The sequence below is a fragment of the Hydra vulgaris genome, chromosome 15, assembly GCF_038396675.1.
Source record: "Hydra vulgaris chromosome 15, alternate assembly HydraT2T_AEP".
NCBI classification, from domain to species: Eukaryota; Metazoa; Cnidaria; class Hydrozoa; order Anthoathecata; family Hydridae; genus Hydra; species Hydra vulgaris.
The window spans coordinates 6,880,001-6,901,875 of NC_088934.1; the positions used below are offsets into that span (position 1 = coordinate 6,880,001).

General features: G+C 27.1%; 1 protein-coding gene across 1 annotated transcript in view; it reads left to right on the forward strand.

Moving 5' to 3' along the window:
• The window catches only part of LOC136071971 (pyridoxal phosphate homeostasis protein-like), a 31,715-nt gene extending 10,276 nt beyond the window's left edge, over positions 1-21,439 (forward strand). The window contains exons 4-8 of the mRNA XM_065818664.1: positions 11,148-11,220; positions 18,842-18,976; positions 20,740-20,882; positions 20,976-21,074; positions 21,248-21,439. Coding sequence (XP_065674736.1) covers positions 11,148-11,220; positions 18,842-18,976; positions 20,740-20,882; positions 20,976-21,074; positions 21,248-21,304 — 507 coding nt within the window. The 3' untranslated portion in view covers positions 21,305-21,439. The remainder of the gene's footprint in view (positions 1-11,147; positions 11,221-18,841; positions 18,977-20,739; positions 20,883-20,975; positions 21,075-21,247) is intronic.
• Positions 21,440-21,875: the final 436 nt, after the last annotated feature.

Genomic DNA, 21,875 nt, shown 5'->3' on the forward strand with positions numbered 1-21,875 from the left:
TAATGTATACAGCTGACATAATGTATAGCTGACATAATATATACAGATTATAGTTTTTTAAATACAAGATTTCTGTAGAAAAAGTCCACGATATTACCATAAAAGATAAAAATCAAATAGTAAATCCATAGTAACATTTTCCATAGTAACATAGTTACATAGGCGCAAGATTTTATAAATTTTATTTGTAACAAAAATCAAACTTATAAGGTACAAAAGAAAAATGACTTTTATTTTTAACTGCCTGGGAACAAACTTGTTTATTTATTTACAAGTTCAAATGACAAAGACCTTTACATCCTAATTTGCAAAAAAAAACTTATTGTAACAACTGTACAATGCTAAATAATGTTTTTACAAAGACGTCTGGCTATGAAAGTAGCTGTTTAACAAAAGGTAGATAAGATATTTTTCGAAATTATACTTTAATTATATTCAAATTATAATTAAAACACAATTCACAAGTATTTACAACAAACTTGTCAATAACTTGTTATTAAACAGTGTTATTAGACTGGAGCTCATTTTTGAAATTCAGCCAGTTAAGTGTAATTCAACCAAATTTCCAACAGGTCAAACTCAGGTAATAAAACCTTTGGTTTGACAATAATAAGTCTAATTAAGTCTTTAGAAAAAGATTTGGTAAGTCTGTTATATAATAGGCACTTAAAGATATGATGTGGTCTTTCCAACTTGTAAAATAAGAACACTGGATTTCTGCAATTTTTTTGCAGAAAGTAAAGATTAGAACAAAGAAGCTAAAAAACAGGTGCTTTGTAACACTTTAAATTAGTATCATCAAATATCGTGTTAAACTCAGTACTTTGATTTTCTAGCAAAGGAACAGTGATAACCAATTTAAAATAAATGGAAATGCAAATTTTATGCTTGCTTAAAGCATATTTAAAGGTATTGATTAAAAATATTTTTAAGTGGAGACAACATCTTTTAATTCTTATAAGATTCAAACCATAAAAAATACCATTTGAAAACTAACATCACTTGCCTGCAATTGTATAATTAAAAGAGTTAAATCAAAGATATTTCTTTTTATATGCACTATAACAATAAACTCAAAACTTGTTATTAACTTTAGTAGAAAGGAAGCAGTAGAAGACGTTTTATGATTAAATGTACTAATAATATTTAAAGACATTCTTCAAGACAAAAAACCACAGAAATAAAAAACTTTTGTAAAGTATTCATGTCATGATTTCACAATTCATAATATCCTAAGAAAAATCAGTAATAGCTTTTTTAAAAAATATTGTTTAGAAAAGGGTAGCAAAAACATTAAAAACTCTTTAATAATGTAGTAGATAAAGCCCTTTGAAAACGAAGGGGATAATAGTTCTCAGAAGTTCAAAATCAAAATATAAAAGTTCTACTCTTTTTTTTGCCACAAATGCTTGATTATCCAAGAACACCTAGGAACAAAGACTAGTTTTTATCTATGCAACTTTAAATAGCTTCATCTTGTATTAACTCTCTGTCTTCCTTTCTTGTATCAGATATTATGATAACAACATTATGACAATATGACAACAACAGAGATTTAATACATTTCTTGTATTAACTCTCTGTCTTCCTTTCTTGTAAAGGATATTATAATAACGACAATTATACACCATAAATTTAATATTTGCTTAACTTTAAAGGAAATGATGGTTTTCTTTAATATAGTGCTATGTAAACTTGCAAATTAACCCTTTTAGTTCCTAAATATGACTACGCTAAAAACTACATTCAATCACATAACTGATAACATTCAATCACATAACTGATCACTTACAATTATTTTAATGTATTTTGTCTGAGACATTAACCATTAATTTCCGCGCTTGTTTTACAACCTTAAGCACCGCCCTTGACTGCTGCAGCCAGAGAATAAATATAAGGCTTCGACATTTCAAGTTTAGTAGGAATCCATTATAACTTTTTTTATTTAAGAGAACAACAAAATTATGTGTTATTTACGGTTTCTTAAGTAAAATATAAAAACAAAATAGCAATAATTCATGTCGGCGATAATTCAACATCACTATTTACAAATATCACAAATAATTGACGAGTGTTCTCTGCAAGTGTGTTTAGTGCACCTGGAACATCTTTTAAAGACACTCATCCCTGACGAAGCTGACACAAATGACATGATTTTCTAATTTTGGGTAAGGCATCTTGAGGTGGATTATTCTGTTCTGTAGACATAGAAGCAATGGCGCATCTAGGGCCAGGTTGAAATGCCCCTCTCGGATGCTCAATAATTCAGTGATCCATTGCTGTTTTCATCATTTCCAGGCTCATTTTCAGCAATTGTCGTCTTTTTGATCCACTATAATCACCTTCCCACTGTGGCTTGTTAAAGAGGAACAAAATACTGGCATTAATGGCAGCAAGATCGAGGAGATGGCCAAACAAAGTCATTGGCCAACGCAGTGTCTAGAAAAAATTACAGACATTTATTAAAATTTCAAAAATCGTAAGGAAAAAAACTATTGTTACTTAATTTTAATCTTACCTTTTGCCGTGTAGTGTATGCGTGAGCTAGTTGGTCAACAGTATCTACACCAAACTTAGTATTATTGTATTGGAGGATCGAAAATGGCTTTCGATGCGCTTCTTCTGACACTTCTGTAGATGTATGGTGAGTTGACAACATAATGACAACATTGTTAGTTTTTGGAATGTAATTCACTAGCTGCATTTTTTCAGAATACACAGTTATAGAATCAAATTGAACTCGAGGAAGAAGTAGTTGGGGTGCGACATCTGGTTTGTTACGATTTAGGGTTCCAAGCAGAGTGAGGTTCGTGCTAGAAGTTCTTTGGCTAGTGGAATTCATGTGAAGAATTGGTCAGTTGTAATATTTCTCCCACTACCATGAATTGGTTCAGTTAGCTGTAGTACCAATTGTTCCCTTGCCCTACTCCTTTTTCCCTAACAATCATTTCTAAATAAATCTCAGCATTATAAAAGTAGCAAGACTTTGAACACCCTCACTTTGATGCCATATTTGTCAGGTGTTTTTGGCATGTTAACTTTAAAAGGCACTCACCCACGTGTTGGAACTATTTGTTCATCGACACAAATCATATCAGAAACTATGAAGCATTGGCGACAACGTTTGAGAAATTGCTCCCATATCTCTCTAAAAGCTGCTAGTTTATCTATTATAATAGATAAACTAGCAGCTTTTAGAGAGAGATGGGAGCAATTTCTCAAAACGATAATTATCGTTGGCATCTTTCAGTGCGTGTTTCCTTGTTATCAAATCTCATGAACTTTGTGATTAACTCAAATCTTACAAAAGACATTGTGGCTTTGTAGGCAGAAATTCCAAGTTCGTCACTCCACAAGTCTCTGAGAAACACGTTGCGTTGTCTCAAAGCACCCATAAGATAACGAATGCCAAAATATCCAACCAGTTCCTTCTCTGTTATGTCATACCTAAGAAGACCAATAAAAATATGAATATTTATGTAAAGTAAACACAATCGTATAAACTTATCAAGACTACATTATAAATGAAGTCGAAATTACATTTTTAACATTTTAAAAGATAGTAGTTTATTGAAAACTTACCAGCGTTGTGAAATATGTTGAGAAACTTCTCCAGCACTTATGGCGTGTTGGGCCTCTCGAATAATTTCATGATGTATCCGGTCTTTCATTTCTGCTGTTAAAAATAAATCAATAGCTTCACATGCTGTAGATTTGCTTTTGGTCACATTCGCTCCCTCACAATGTTTTCCTGTTCAAATATATTTTCATTCATTATATTTTTCTAATTGAGTACTAAATATATGAAATAAATAAATACAATCCATATAATTTGTTTTTATGTATAATAAAATAATTTCTGAGCCTAAACCATAGTTCATTACAGTGTATTTCATTAAATAACTAGTCTAAAGTACATAACTCAGTGTATAACTTTCATAGTTTTGGCTGCATCAGCCAAGGGCTGTTTCAATAGAAGTATTATACTTGGGATGGGGGGCAGGCTGTTACCCAGCAGTAGAGTGATCAGCATTATATGCCATTAAAAACATTATAAAGTTAGGAAAAGTCAAAGAAGCTCAGGCTCATTAGGTTTAGTTAAACCTCATAACTTTGAAAAATAATTTTGAAATAGCTGCATCAGCCAGAGGGCGGAGTTTAAGGGTTAAGGGTTAAGCTATATTTTGAATTAAGCAGCTATATTTTAAGTTAAATAAAACATAAAATTAAGCAGGGTGTATGTTTAATAAAACACGAATTAAGCGGGGTGTATGTTGAAAGGGCAATCCGAAGTTAATTTTTCATATTTGAAACTTTTTCTTTCTACATAATTCAAAATGCAAGTTATTAAAATGATAACTAATCCTATGTATTAAAAGTGAGGATGCTCGTTGATATATTTTAATGTATACTTGTTGTTACTATTAAACTTAATGAAAATTTTTCTTAGGGTGTATGAGAAAAAGGAAGTCCAAAACTTGTTCTAACTGAAATAATCATTTTGATATTTTTAAACTAATGAAAGAAAATATTTAGTTAATTGTTAATTCGACTTTCTAATTTAGTTATACAACTCAATAAAAATTTAAATTGTTTTTTTTAAATGATCGCAAAACTATAAACTTGGAATACTATTACATATTCCGGTTTTTAATTTCTTTTCAACTGTTTCAGATAATTAACTGTGCGTAATTTGTTTAGTTATTGCTGTAGTTTGGTTTTAATTGTTATATATGTAATACTTTTTTTTTAACAATATATTCAAGTTGAAAAACTTTTGTTTGATTTTTTGATACATCCAATGACAAAACAGACATCTCCTAGACACGCCCCTAAACAGCAACAATGTCAACTTCCGAAACCGAGTCTGAGGCAGAGTATCAAGAGTCTGAAGTTTCAGAAGAACAGTTCATGAGTCCAGCAAGAATTACAGCAAAACTGCAACTAAATTAGTAACATCTTCACAAGTATCAACTAGCAAAGCAGTAATCATTTGTTGACAGTTATCTCATGATGCGATCAACATTCAGACACCTTCACAATCTGGTATATTTAGATCAACTAAAGAAGATGTTAAACTTGAAGAAGAAATGAAGAGCACAGTATATTTAAGAAGCTGGTCACTGCACCTTGGTAGTAAATATATTAGTCACCAATAATATCAAGTGTTAGTGTTAAAAAATTAACAAAGAGAAGTTAAGTTACAAGTACTAAATCTACCAGATACAAAAGCAGATACTGTTGTTTAAGGTATTACAGTAATTCTTGATGAGTACAACTTACGGCTACTAATTGACACTACCTGGGATGCGGAGTCCCAAAAAGGACTCTGGATTTGAAAGTCACAAAAAAGATTACTTCATCTTTATTTTTGGTATCCAGGAGCTCTAAAAATATAAATAAGTTTACAGACTACTTGTACAAAAAAAAATTAATACTTTCAGGAACAATCATTTTTTGAACCCTTAGGTATAATAGCAGCAACGACTCCGGGACTCCGGGCTTAAAAACAACAAGTTTTAAGCCATTAAATCTCATGAATTTTTTTTCTTATAGCAGATCATAAGTCAACAAATATGTTTAGAGCTTCTGGACACTACAGACTTGGAAAAAGTAGAGATATAAAGCCGGAGTCCTTTTGGGACTTCGCATCGCTTGACACTACTAATGTAAACACCGGAAGAAGGAATGGGATTGTCAGTCAGTTACAAAGTCATTTTACTGAAAAGAAACAACAAGAGCCACAACTCATTGGTTATCAGCATCATGTTTTTGGTTGAGTCCTTCTTGTAGTAATGCATAAAGAACTTGGAGGAAACAACATGTTGCCAATATCAAATCTGTTTATCTCAAAACTTGTAAAGAACACAGCTCAGGAAGATTTTCAAGAATGGTAAAAAAAGTGATTACTGAAAAGAAGGATGGTGGGATGATATAAAATTTCTATTTTAATTTAACTTAAGTATTCCGCTTTTTTGAACAATCTTGAATATCTCCAAAAGTGATGTTTTAAAAAGTTCTTTAATTAAATAATGCAAGATGGAATTCTCAACCAATATTATCTCTTTTGGCATTTGTTCTTCTACCAGAGACATACTACTTAATATTTGTAGATTCATCACTTACAAATGAGTGGATCATTAGTTTACAGGCCAAATGTACAATGCAAATGGTTATTAGAAGCTATGTAGCAGCTTGCACAGTCAAAACAAAGCATTAAACTCAGTGAAAAAGTTTTGGAATTAGGAGCATTGTAGGCTATGAATTCCCAAAGCAAGTAAGTGTTAAGAGTGAGTAATTAAGTGTCTTCGAAATCTTTTTAACATCTGTAAAGAAAGAACCTCCAGCTTTATTTTGTCTAACAAAGCATAAAATTTGTGTATTACGCTTTAATTAAGCTAAACTAGACAACATTTTTTCGATATATACAAGGGGTTGCTCAAGACCTTTAAATATCAGGGGCTCCCTATATTATTTAAAAATCTTCAAAAGATTTACAAGAAAAAAGACGAAAATTTGAAGATTTTTGATCAGCATAATAGTAATGGAGCAAAAGATATGCCGAAATGAGTTGTGACAAAGGCTCTTATGTCAGCATATTTTCAAAAAAAATTTAATCCGTTTGCAACTTCTGGTTGCCCCCAAAACTATATGGTTTCGAGGATACCACAAGTTTTTTACAGAGTTTATCTAAATAGACAAAATCAAAATATTTTATTTTGACCTTTATGTCTGCGGGTTCATTTTGCTATTGACTTGAATATTTTCATTATGACTTGAATGTGCAATGAAAAAGAATAAAAATCTTTTTGATTTTAAAGGTTTTAAAGGGTTTAAACCAATGCACAGTAGGCCAGATATTAGACATGATAGACAAAATTATTTGATCTTTTTTTTTTTTACTAAAACTCTTTTTATGTCCAAAGAATCACTTTGTATTAAGATATATGTGTTTCTATTATTAATTTTAGTTAAATAGTTGCTAATACTAAAAATTATTCAACAAACTTTATAAAACTTTAAAAACGTGGATTTATAATTTTTTAATTTCAAATCCTATAACTTCTTAAAATCGTCGAGCTGAATAATTAATTTTGTATAGAAATAACATACTAAATAGTTGTGTTTGAAGCTTAGAATTTCAGAACATTATATCCCCTTTATAAGATCAGAAATATACGGTATGCTACCAGTATTATATTTTAGAATATCACACCTCTTATGTAATTTGTTTAATAAATAACTTACTAAATAGTTGTATTTGCTGTATCAAAACAAATGAGTGTCAAAAATACTTTGGACCTTACTTAAGACTTAAGAGAGTATTTTGAGTTAAAGTTGCAATAAGAGAAGAAAAAACTAAAAATCTATATCATCTTAAATTGTTTTTAACTATAAACATTTTTAACTTGTTGAAATTTTTGCATGCCTAACATAAAAGTTATTAAAACCTTATCAAAGTTCACCATCATTATCAGCTCTTCTGGTGGAATAAACTTAAAAAAAAAATTGATGCAACAAACTTTAAAAATAAAAATGCGCAATTATTTCAGAAAAAATGAAAATTTATCACTAGATTTAAAACTCTATTATCAATACTATTATATGATTTGAAATATTTAGATAAATATATAGAAATAGAAAATATAAATACAAATTTAGATTTGAAACTTAACTATTGATTTTATATTGTCTATGACGTTTTGAATTAGTCTGTAGATAATTTATCATCTCTATATATAATAATGTATTTTTTTTATTTTTAATCAATTGGCCGCACATTCTGAATGAATAATATTGCAACATTTTTATTATTATCAAGTCTACTGAGTTCTAAGGTACTATGCAAATAATAAAAAAAAAACAGACACTCTTCATTCGTCACCATTTTCATTTTAATCTATTTGTTTGTAAACACTATGTCCGGTAATTACTGTAAACACTGTATCAAAACCAGCCTTGCATCTAATTGTCAGTTCAGTTAACTCCTTAGCATTGTAATTAGTACAGCAGTTTGTATACCACATAGCTTTTTGAGAGTGTGTTTTAGAAGATTCAGCACCATTTTTCAAAATAGAAGTTTTCAAATTCACTTCTTAGTTTCAATTTTGTTGCATAAAGTAATTTATGGCTAAATAAAATATTATTAACATTGCTTAGCATATTCTTTTTGTTCTGTTACAAGCTTTTTCAAAAGAGCTACATGATTCCCCAACTTTATTAACTGATGATGTAGCATTTAATGTACCGTAGGTGTGTGAAAATCTTGAGCTAGCCAATTTCCATTACCTCTCTCAAAATGAGTATTATCATTGTTTGCAGCTATTAACTTACATTAAAACTTTATAAAGTTTTTCACTCAGAATCCTTAAATTTAATATCTGCAGAAACTAGAACAGCTAATTTCGATGAAAAGAGTGCTGCATCATTAGGAACTAGTTTATTTTGTTGTATAAGTCTGTTGATGTTACCAATTTTTATATTATTACTAAACAAGAAAAAAAAATTGTTAGGTAAACAATGTAATTTGTATTGAATTAAATAACAAACAAAATAACATGTATTTTTGTTTACGAGAAATAAAAGTTGATTTCAAGCAAATAACATATGTTACAAGTCATTATTTTAAAATGTTAAAGAAACCCAAAAGGGGAAGTGTTTAATATAGGTTCTCATATATTCCCTAAATTATGTGATTATTAAGTATTAAATGTTAAAAATTTACCATGTTATTTTGAAGCCAGATTACAAGTGTATTATAATGGCTGATCTTTACTTTATATTTTTTTCGTAAAGCTTTACTGTTAAATAGTTAAAATATATAAACTAATCCAGTAAGCTCATCAAACTTTAAAACTTACTGTTTACTATAGTTATGCATAAAAAATAAAAATTTCACTTTTTTTTTTTTTTAAATTTTCATTATACATAAAACCGCACCTGATTTTTGTGGTTTTAAAAGATAATATTATACTCAAAACAATTTTCAAAATTTTAGATGAGAGTATCACAAATATGTTTTATTATATGGTTTTGAATATAATAAATATTTATTTTTGAGGTTTTGTCTACCATCTGTACCACTGTGTAAAACCATGTTTTAAACCATTTTAAAAATATGAATTTAAACCAAAATAATAATTTTTGAAAAACTTTAAGTTTACAGCTCAAAAGTAAAGGGGTATGTTTACAAATAGAACTATATCTTTTAATAATTAATATGAATGCACCTCTTTAAAAGCATAAAGATGCTTCTGAAAATTAATTTCTCATGTACATTAAATTTACAGTATGTTATTTATTTGACATTGCTAATTTGTTTTTTAAATGTGACAACAGATCAGGGTAAAAGCAATAAAAAGCAGTAAGTAAAGAAAAATTAAATATTTATTAAAAATAATTCTGTATAATATTACATAATTATGTATAAAACTTTTCTTATACTTTAACTTTAGGCAACAGCAAAACATATTTTTTATACAGAACATTAAATAATGATGTATTGATTGATAAATTATATTAGTAATACTGATAGAAGATATGTTTACTCAATCAAAAAGCCTAATGTTTTTTTTTAATTAAAAAAGTTGATTTAACAGAGTTTAAACCAAAAAAAAAACATGGTTTTTTTGTTGGTGTTTTTTTAAAACCCACAGTTTTGGGGGTTTTTTTTAACCCTGATTTAAATATGTAAGTCAACTTCTAAAAAGATGTTAAAGGCTTTAAAAATATAAATGTTTAATTCTAAAAATTTAATTATTCAAGACTTCTCAAAATATGATCTCAATCTTTTTTTCAAAAATGATTATAACCATTTCCATGACTACAACCAGTCACCAGATTTGAAATTCAAAAATTTGACTTATTGAAGAAACTGGAAAGATAGACTTTTAAAATGAAACCAAATCATGCAATCAATAATAAAAATTATTTTTATTATAGGATAATTCGTTAAGAAAGTAAAGTTTAAATTAAAAATATTTCAAAAAATATTTTGGGAATGCAAAAGAATGCTCAATTAATTTTAATTCCATAAATTAAATAATGCTAAATTTCACTAATAAACAAAACAAAAAAGATCAAAAGTTTTCCCTGGCAGAGTCTTAAGTTATACAAAAAAAGCAAAATAGCTCATTAAGGTCTATGAAAATCACCATATAAGAGTGCTTAAGGTCTCCTGCTTTTTCGTAACTTATGGACGATCCCTTATCAATTATTTAGAAGAAAGTAACAATTACATTTTTGATATTTTACAAAACAGATTTTTTGAATATATTTAACTTTTTTTTTTTTTATTGGAAAAAAATGGAAGAACTTTAAAAGCATTTTTATTACAATTCTTATATATTTTTAAAATATTTAATTGTTGTTGTAAATATTATTTTTTTCGAAAAAAATGTTGAAAGTATTTTAAAAGCATTTTTTTATTACAACTATTAACATTTTTTAAGAATTCTAATTAAATTTCAAATAAATGTTTATTTGAAATTGTTTAAAAAAGCTATGATGAAAAATGCAAAAGTTGCATTTTCTCAGTTTTTAAAATTAGTGCATATGTACCAATTATTCTTATTACAACAGAACTTAATAACATTAAGTTAACAATTCGAAATAACAATGAATTTTAATTGTTATTTTATTTTGCTTTTTTTTTAACTTAAAAAAATAACAATCAACTTATAACTATTGGTTGTTAAAAATTAACAATTTTTAGTTTTAGTTTTTCTTAATTTAATTGAACTTTTTTGTTTTAGTTATCAAGTTGAACTTTTTTTATAACAAATTCATATTTAATATCAGATTTTTTTGTTGTTAAAAAAATTTATAGAACTTTCAAGTTATTATATTGTAACATCAGGAATTTTTTAATTGCTCCTTAAAAGTTATTTATTATTAGTTTAACATCGGGATTTTTCCTCAACAGCAGGGTTGTTACTCAACTATTATTGACACTTTTTTTTTTTTAAAGAAAACAATCATAAATAAAAATTTTTATTTATCTTAATATAACATATATCTTTCATAGATATTGTTTGATGCAATCACTGGCTGATAAGTATCCTATCTGTGAGATGAGTTCAAACCAGCAATATAAAATATGTATAAATATAATACAGCTAATATGCATGTTTTTTTTTTAAATGTAGAACCTTGGTTACAATGATATTCGATGGCATTTCATAGGAAGTCTGCAACGAAATAAAGTGAATAATCTATTAGGTTTTTGTAATTTAATATTGTCAGCTTTTATATACAAATTTTTGAAGTGCGACTGTACTGTTTTTTTAAATGTTATTCTTGCATTTTGAAGCTATTTGATTTCTTCTCAATTTAAAATGAGTTTTAAGATAACATTTTCTTTTAATTCCAAAAAAAGCTAAAACAAAACAGACATTGACTAAATGAAACAGATATCGACTACGACAAAAATGACGACCTTTAAAAGTTGTATTTATAGTTATCTCTTTACCAATATCTCTTTGTAATTAAAATTACTTAACAATATTGTTTAACAGTTTATAACGTTTCACTTTGTTTTATTAATTAGTTTACTATTAATTAAATTGTTTTATATACGTATTTTAGTAGTCTAACATTTTAAATTTTTTTCTTCAACCAAGAAAAAATCTGAAAAAAAGCTTTTATGCCTGGCTACTGATTATCATAGGGAGGACTCAAATAAAAAATAAAAACTATTTCAGTCTCCTGCAGGGCGACTGGAAAAAACCAAAGGGTACACCGGTGTATATATATATATATATATATATATATATATATATATATATATATATATATATATATATATATATATATATATATATATTTGTATATTTTTATACATATGTATATAAAATGTAAACATGTTTTTCATTAAAAAAATTAATTTAGAAGACCATAAAATATTTAAAAACTTTAAAAAAATATTTTTTTAATTGATAGATTGCATGCCCAAACAAGAACCCTCCGTCAATTTAGCAGCACTTCTCCCTTGTTCTACTTATTTGTCAGTTGATATAGCCGCACACCTTGCATGTTTGACCTATTTGTCAGTTGATGTGGCAGCACTTCTCGTATGTTCTACCAATTTGTAAGTCGATGTATATAAACAGTAAAATAAATAAAATAAAAACATTCAGAATTATAAAATTTTATTTAAAAAAAAAAACATTCCTGTCTATAAAGTTGCATTTTTGTGGTTTTTAAAAAAGCAATAACATTAAATTAGTTTCCCCAAATAAATTTAGCGGTGTTTACATAAAATGTACTTGATTTTGTCACTTTTAAAGACAATGAGTCATTAATAACCATTTCAAAAAATGTTGTTTGTTTTACCTAATCAAATAGTAAGTTGTATAAAGCATTACATATTCAGTTAGTAAAAAACGTTCAAATTGTTAAACAAAAAGTCTACTGCACAAGAAAAACAAGAAACGCATGGAAAAAGAGTTTGTTTTACTTTGAGTAAAGTAAAAGATTACATAAAAATAAACCTCAAAAATCATTAGGAACATTATTGCAAAATGCCAACAAATTGGTAAATAATAAACCAATACAAAAGCTTGACATCTCATTTTCTAACAAAAATCGGTGCCAAAGACAAAAATCAAAAATTGATTAAAAAGTCATAAATAGAAATCAAAAAAACAGGTACTTATAGTTTTGATGCTTTATTAGATATAACAAGTGAGGATTGACTTTGGCTGCATTCTGAAGATAAATTTCTATATTTAAAGCTATTAGAGACATCTGGTAGAGACAATGAAGCCTGATCATCTTAAAGAAAATTATAGTTGGAAAGGTTCCAGCAATGCCATCAACTTCAATTTTGAATGAATATAGAGAGGAACACAAAAGCAGCTGTGAGTCATCATGCAACAGCGGCAGTGATCACACCTCCTTAATCAATATTAATAAATAAAAATTAAACAGAGGACAGTCAAGCAAATTAAGTACACATAATCTGGTTAAGACGAGCAAAGCTGAGTACACATAAAGCTGCCACAGTATGTCAACAACTTCAGACTCTACCCTCCTATAACTTTTTAACAGCGCTATTTATTTTGCTGAGCAGCATCTAACTATTGACCCTACTCATAAATCATTGATCTATCACTCGTTACCACAATTCAAAATACATTTCGTCAATTCAAAGAACACATTGTCATTTTAAAGAAAATGATCTCACTATATTTATTTCAGTGTAACATGAAAGTTATAAATTACCTCAATATCACATTAAATCTTAATGATCATACTTTTCAACCATATTCCAAGCCCAGAAATGCTTTAGGCTATATTCATCTTGATTCAAACTACCCGCATAATATTTTAATACAACTTCCTTAATCACTTAAGATTGTCTGCAAATTTGTTGAGTGAAGAAATTTTTTAAAGATATTTTCCTATGTACAATGATGCGCTTTGAAAGTCCAGCTCTATTTACAAACTTTCACTTTTACTGTCTTTTATACTAATTCAAATTTACCTTGCATCAAGAATCATAAATGCAACATCATTTGGTTCAACCCAAATGATGTTGCATTTGGGTTGAACCAAATCCTTTCAGTAAAAAAGTTATCGCTAATGTAGCAAATAGCTCTTAATGAATGAACATTTCTCAGTAAATCATAAGTAAATCAACTCCATAAAATTTTTAACAATCAAAGATAATTAAGATTATTAAAATCTTAATTATCTTTTTTTATTCAAAATTTTGTTTATTAAATGGCCACTTTGGTTTTGAAAAACTCTGGAGAACACTCTGACTCTCAAATAATTATCCATAATAAAGTAAAAAATTCAAAAGATTTAAACTGTATCAAATAAAAGTCTTCTCTCTATTATTAACAATATTTTTGAGTCTTCAATTAACATTCAATATCTCATCTTGGAGGCAGCAAGGCAAGGGCTAATGCTCTTGATAAATCACAGTTTGGATAAAGTCTGGCATGCTGGTCTTCTCAATAAGCTTTCTTTATATGGTGTATCTGGGAAGAGTTATTAAATCTTTCATTTCTAAATGCAAAATTAAAGTTGTCTTTGAGGTTCACACAAACTAAATTTGTCTTTGTAGACACACAAACTAAATTTAGATGTGTATATATATATATATATATATATATATATATATATATATATATATATATATATGTATATATATATATATATATATATATGTATATACATATATATATATATTTATATATATATATATATATATATATATATATATATATATATATATATATTTATATATATATATATATATATATATATATATATATATATATATATATTTATATATATATTTATATATATATATATATATATATATATATATATATATATATATATATATATATATATATATATATATATCAAAGATAATTAAGATTATTAAAATCTTAACTATCTTTTTTTATTTAAAATTTTATTTGTTTAAACACTTTTAAATTTCTTAACCTTTAATATAAATTAAATAAACAGAATTGCTAATATATCAATGGAAATTAAAATTAAAATTACTAAATGCTAATGTTTTTTATTTGAATAGTTATTGTCTATGTGATATATTTTATTATTTATAGACAATAACTATTTGAATACATAATTACTATTATTTTAATTTTTCAAGTACAACGCTGTTTGTGAATATTGATTAAATAATTGTTTAAAGTTTATATATATATATATATATATATATATATATATATATATATATATATATATATATATATATACATATTACATATACTTATATATACATATACTTATATATATATATAAATATATATATATTTATATATACTTATATATACATATTAGTGCTGAGCATTATTTTGACCAATCCGGATTACGGATTACAATTATTTAATCCGAATTTCGGATCAATTCGTTTTATCCGGATTCACAGATCTAATCCGTCGATTCGGATTTCGGATTCAATCCGTTGATTCAGATTTCGAATCCAATCCGGCTTCATTGTTTTTGAGATAATCAGCTATTTTTTCATTATTATCAAGTATCAACCTAAATAATTTGAATTACGATCTCAGATCTATTGACAATCGACTCAATATAAGACCCTTAATAGCAAATACACCAGGGTTTTCGAGTTTTTCACAATTTATTATTAGATACCCACCTATGAGGTAGGAACTAGGAATTAAAAAGTAGCAAGTAGGTATTTACTATTTTTATTAATAAAAAAAGGATATGTTATGTGCGTATTTGTATGCAATTCATAGCCAAATCTAACCTCATGTGGTTTTAAAATAAAAAGTCAAAGGTGTCAAAGTTTATTTTATTGATTTTTCTAATCAATTAATTTTTTATTTTTTTTTTTCAGAGTTATTTTTAAAAAGTATATGTATGTCCCATCTTGTAATATAGATAATATATAACATGGGTTTTTAATCAAAATTATTAGGAGGTCCCAAACCCAACTCCCAAGTTGTATCCTACAACTAGTAACAAAATTAAAAAAAAATAATAGTGAAATAAAAAAATAACCAAAAATATAAAGTAAAAATATTATGTAGTATGTATATACTATATACCAAGACTAAATTGTGATACTAAATTTAGGTTTAAAATTTTAAACTATAAACATCAAAAATGTATTAAAGTATGAAGTTGAAAACTTGTTTGTTGTAACATTTGATAGAAGGTTGTTTATTAAATCTTAGTATATTTAAAGAACTGTAGAAATTCAGGTTAATGAGCACTTAATATTGTTATACTTAAACATTATACATAATACATTTAATATTTATTACAACAGTAAAAAAAAAAAAATAATATATAAATTATAATTTAGCATTATGTGAAAGAAATATTAACCATTTGGCTGTTTCACCAGCCAGACAATTTCTTTTTGAAGTTATGTTTCTAAAAAGCTCTTTTAGACGGAGTAGATGTTGATGGTATACATAAATATTTTTTGGCAAGTTTTGAAATCATTGGGTATCTTTTGCTATTTTCAGCCCACCATGTTAATGGACAAGCATTTTTGTTGATACAATTTTCTCTTAAATATTTTTCAAGCTCATTTTGTTGATTAACATCTTCACCACTGTCATTTTGGGGAAATAAAATATCTAAAGCAGATACCATGGAGCTTGGCTGATTAATAGAATCATTAACTGAAGAATCTTCATAATTTAATTGATGCATAATAAAATCTTTTAAGCTAATTAAAATATCACTTTAATCATCAACAACATTTTTATAATGTGGGTCTAAAAGTGAAGCAATATTTAAAAGAAATATAGAATCACTGTGCATTTGACTAAAAATCTTGCTTTGAACTCTTGTGACAATGTTTCTTTTAATATTTTAATTTTATGTAGGTCAGATTCGTTGGGAGTCAAATAGTGTTGGGCAATGCTTTTTAAAATAGGATGTACAGTTGATATTGTTGGAGTTGTTGCAGGTGACAAGACTTTAGTAACAAGATCGAAAGGCTTGAGCACTTTTACTAATTGCTCCAATAGCTCCCATTTACTTTCGCTGAGTTCCAGTGATATTGCTGTTGTTCTAGTAGTGGTATTACGATCATTTAAAACTATGCTTATACATTGTCGAGACTCAATAAGTCGTTCAACCATTGCATAAATCGAATTCCATTTAGTTTTAACAGATTGAATTAATTTTTTTTCTGGCATTTTTAACTTTTTCTGTACTACTTGGAGTGCTTTGATTGCTACTGTTGAGTGTTTGAAATGTGAAACGATTGTAGATGCAGTAATTAGTATTTGTTTTATTTCATTTTCTTCCAAGCCTTTGTTGACACATAACTGTAACGAATGAGCGAAACATGTCCTACTTTTAATGTTTGAAGCCATTGCAGTAACGGCATTCTTAATATTTACCATTTTGTCATGCACAATACATATAGTTTTTTATCAATTTCCCATTCCTTCATAATATCAGCTAATTTGTCTTTTAAATTTATGCTGGTATGCCGCTCATCCATTAATTCAGTTGTAATAATATAATTGACTATTTTCTAGTTTTAAGTTATGCCATGTGCAGTAACTGATATGTAAGATTCCATAGCTTTACTTGTCCAACAGTCAGTAGTTAGTGCTATTGAGTCTATTTTCTGTATTTCAGTGGCTACTTTATGTTTTTCTGTCTCATACAGTCCTTGAATTCTTCTTTTGATTGTAAACCGACTTGGTATTTCATAATTTGGTGATATTTTATTTATAAACTCAACAAATCCAACACCATCCACTGTTGAGAGTGGTAGCATATCTTTGGCTATAAATTTTACAAGACTGTCTGTTATTTGCTCTTGTCTTTTGGCTGATACAGATGGTGAAAAGAACATCTCTGTTATCTTTGGCTGCGTTAATAGTCCTATGTTTCCAGATTCTGATACTCCTGTTGTAGATGTTGATGGTGAACAGCTAACTTCAGTATTAATACTATTATTATCATAAATATCAGCTGTCTCATTTGATGATTTAGAGCTATTTTGCAGATCATCATCATTGTCATCGTCATCATTTTCTAATAATCTAAAAACATAATTCAGTTTTAAATTTAAATATATAATAAAATATTTTGTATTTTGTACTTTAGAAACTCCAATGTAATGTTTTAATATCTATTTGAATGAATGTAATATATATTAATATACTTTAATGTAATAGTAGCTTAAAATATATTTAATAATTATTTAAGTTTATTATTAAATTTGAATACATACAAATTACAAATCATATGACAATGTATAACTAATATTGTAACTTATATAACATGTTGAATACATTAAAATAATTTATGGGCCATATTAGTAATGTCAATACATCCAAATAAAATAGTTACCTTTTTTTTGGTTTATTACGAGAAAGTCCATCACTTATATTGTGTTTGGTTCGCATGTGATTTCATAATGTGCCTGGTATACAAATACAAATACAAATTAATCACAATTAAAAGTAGCTATTTAAAAGTCATCTGCTCACAGTACACACATGACAGTATGACACACACACACACTCAATAATTTAACTTAATCAGTAAGTAGTTGCTTTTATTTAATATACGTGCAAATGGTAATTAATAATTACTAAATAAAATAAATAAAAGTCACATACCTATATTATAGATATTTAAATTATTGTTTTAAATTTCTAGAATAAAATCTTTTCATTTTTATTATAATTTACCTGTACTGCCTGAAGTTTTGAATGATTTTCCACAGGCATTGCAAAATACTAAGTGCTTGTTGTGTTCTTCAATACCTTTGGTAAAACTTGTCCAAATTTGAGACATTTTTAATAGGTAAAGTTTAAAATATCAAGAGTTTAATAACAAAATATAAATGATGTAATACAAATTACGATATGATACGTAATAAGTACTAATGTAATAACAAATTACTGAGCTGTAAATTAGTAACTAGTAGGCTACAAAAAACTACAGAACAGTGAGTACTAAAAATAAATAACATTGCCTCATGACTGACGATTGTTATTAAATATTAATTATTAATTAAAAAAAAAAATTAATAATTATTAAAAGTACAATAATAATTGATATCTGATAACTCGTTGTAGAACGCACACAATATTTATTTATAGCACTTCTGAACAACAATAATACACGTGATAATAGAATGTATATATATATATATATATATATATATATATATATATATATATATATATATATATATATATATATATATATATATATATATATATATATATATATATATATATATAGTATACTATATGGGCTTATATTTTATAATAGAATCAGAAATATGTGTGCTGTGTTGCTTCTTAAATAATTTTAATTTTTTTTTCTTTTTCTTTTTTTTAAGATGTTGAAAATTTGTTTGCTGTTCATACAGTTGGAAGTATAAAACTTGCAGATGCTCTTGACAAAAGTTGGGCAAAAAAAAATGCAGGCACACAACTAAATGTTTTTATTCAAGTTAATACTAGTGCTGAAGAAAGTGAGATTTTATTTTTGATGATGACAATCATAATCATTATGATGATCATATTTATTGTCCTTGTTATCATTTGATTGCCAGACAATGATGATCATGATAATCAGTCGTAATCTTTATAATCATAACAGATATTCCCTCAAAAATGAAACTTCACAAAATACAATGGCTTATGTGCAAATGTTAAAATAATAACATATGACTTAATGTTTATGTAAACTAGACAATATGTAATTACAAAAAAAAATGTATTTATTAAAAATAATTTTTCTTCAGTTATAAAACGAGCTCAAAAAGCTTGCTGCTTATTTTGACAGTAATCCCAAAGCAACCGTTAGAAAAAGAGACAAAAATTTGAAATTTTGATCACACCCACTGATAAATTGTTAAAAACTGTTACTCACCCTGTCACCCTTTGCTGCTCAGACCATAATGGTCTGAGCAGCAAAGAGCTATCACTTGCCCTGTGGATGCTTGTATAAAAAGGTTTTTAACAAAAGTATTATTTTGGATGACGAATCTTATTTTACTTTGTCAAACACCACAGTTGTTGGGAATGATAGGTGTTACTCCAGTGACCCCAAAAATGCTTCTTCAAATCTCAAGTACAAAAGAAAAGCTAAGTTTGAAAGCAAAGTATTGGTATAGCTTGCAAATAATTCCAAATGTATGACTAGACCAGTAATCAATTAATCTAGCTATTCTGTTAACAAAAATATGTACAAAAAAAATAAAAATAAATGTTTTGATTTTATTCATACATGAATATCTTGATGACAATTATGTTTTTTGGCCTTGACTAAATGTCATTGCTTTGCTAGACAGTAAAAGTATCAATTGTATTTTTAAGAACGATAATTCTACTAACTGTCCTTAGATAAGGCTAATTAAAGAATTTTAGGGTTATTTGAAAGCAGGGGCAGAAAATGCAGTTTTTGGTCTTTGAGATTGCTAACTTCCAGACATGGAGCAAACTCCAAACATTTGTATAATTATGCTTATGTTGAATAAGGAAGCTTTGCAAAAAATTGCGATATTGGAGCCTTGGTACAAAAAAAGCCCCAAAATTTTAGCTTCTTCATCTCCAAGTGAGAGCAACAATTGATAATTGGTAACTCCCTCAAACTAAGGAAGCTCAAACTTTATATGGTCATAATTTTTGAACGCTGAAATATTGTATTATAAAATTTAAATTTTATCGATGAATATAAATCTAGTTGAGAATAACAAAAAATATTTTGTCAACTTGTTTCTCTCACGTTTAGGGCAGGAGAGTCCAAAATTTTGGGTTTTTTTTGTTTCCAGGCTCCAACCATTGCAATTTTTTGCAAAGCATCTTTATTCGATATAAGTATAAACATAAATATTTGGAGTTTGCTCCACATCTGGAAGTGTCTCAAAGACCAAAATATTTTAATTTCCGGTCCTGTATGGAAGGACTAGTTTACAAGAGAAAATGGAAAACTAAAAACGTTCAAAAATTAATTGGAAGAATCAAATATTAAAAAAAAAACACTCCAGAGTAGTACGCAGTTTGCGAGCTCAACTAAAAGAAAATTGAATGCAGTTCGTCCTAAAGGATTACTAGAAAAGAATTTGTTTAACAATTATAAATGTACATTAGTCCAGCAAAACAATCCTAATTTGATTTTTTTTTTTAAAACATACTTACACTTTTTTTAAATGTTCTATTTTAGTTCCATTTTTGAGGGAATGCTTGTTAATAATTGATAATGTTTATAGTCACGACTTTAAATATTTTTCAGATAAAGGAGGTTGTGAACCAAATGAATGTGTTTCTTTGGCAAAGCATATTTTAAATAGTTGTAAATCATTGTCGCTTTATGGTCTCATGTCGATTGGTTTACTTGACCATGATTACTCAAAAGGACCAAATCCTGATTTTTTAGTATACTTTTTTTTTTTTAGTTAAACTATAATTATAGTATAAGTTATAATAATTAAGTTATTTTGACGTTTTCTAAAACTTGGAATATTTTAGTGCCTGTCAAAATGTCGTCAAGATGTTTGTACAAGCTGTGGACTTGAGGAAAACAATCTCATGTTGAGTATGGGGATGTCTAATGATTACCAAGAAGCTGTGAGTAAAAAATTTTCTTTTTAATTTATTCTCTAATACCATTATTCTTCTCTTCTTTTTTATTAATTTCATTGTCTGATTTATTTATGAGGTACATTGACATAATGACGTAAACATTTATATAAAAATTTCGTTATTTTATTCGGTTCTAACAATTAAAGATTATTTTTCAGATTTCTGCTGGAAGCACTCACGTTCGTATTGGAAGTTTGATATTTGGCGCTCGTTGAACAGAAAATATTTGTTCGATACCTTATTTGCAAAGTATGCGACTGACCACTATTGAAGTTGCTTTTAAGAAAAAAACTCTTTATTATATATTAATTCTTAATGTATTTTTAATCTAAGAAAAAAGTTATACAATATGTATTAGCTGCTTTTATTTTGGCGATTGTTTCACGTTATTATTGAACCTTTACCATGCTTTGAACTTACGAAGCTTTTTTTTCTGGAAATTTTTAAATATTAATCCGTTTTAAGATTAATTAATATTATAGAATAAAAATATAAGAAATATTCAGTGCACAAAGTACACAGTGTAAGAAATAATTCCTAGCTAAAAAATAATTCCTTCATAGTCTTATAATAGTATGAAGGATAAAAAGTAGCGCTAGGAATTATTTCTTACACTGTAGTTTGTGTACTATTCAACCAATATTAGTTGGGTATTAATAAACCAATGCATTAAATTGTATATTAAGTGGCATAAAAGCTCACATTGTTATGCAACCTCCTTTGTCATGCAAGTATGAAGATATTATAACATCTTCATATTTAATGGTTATATCGTAATGTAAATTT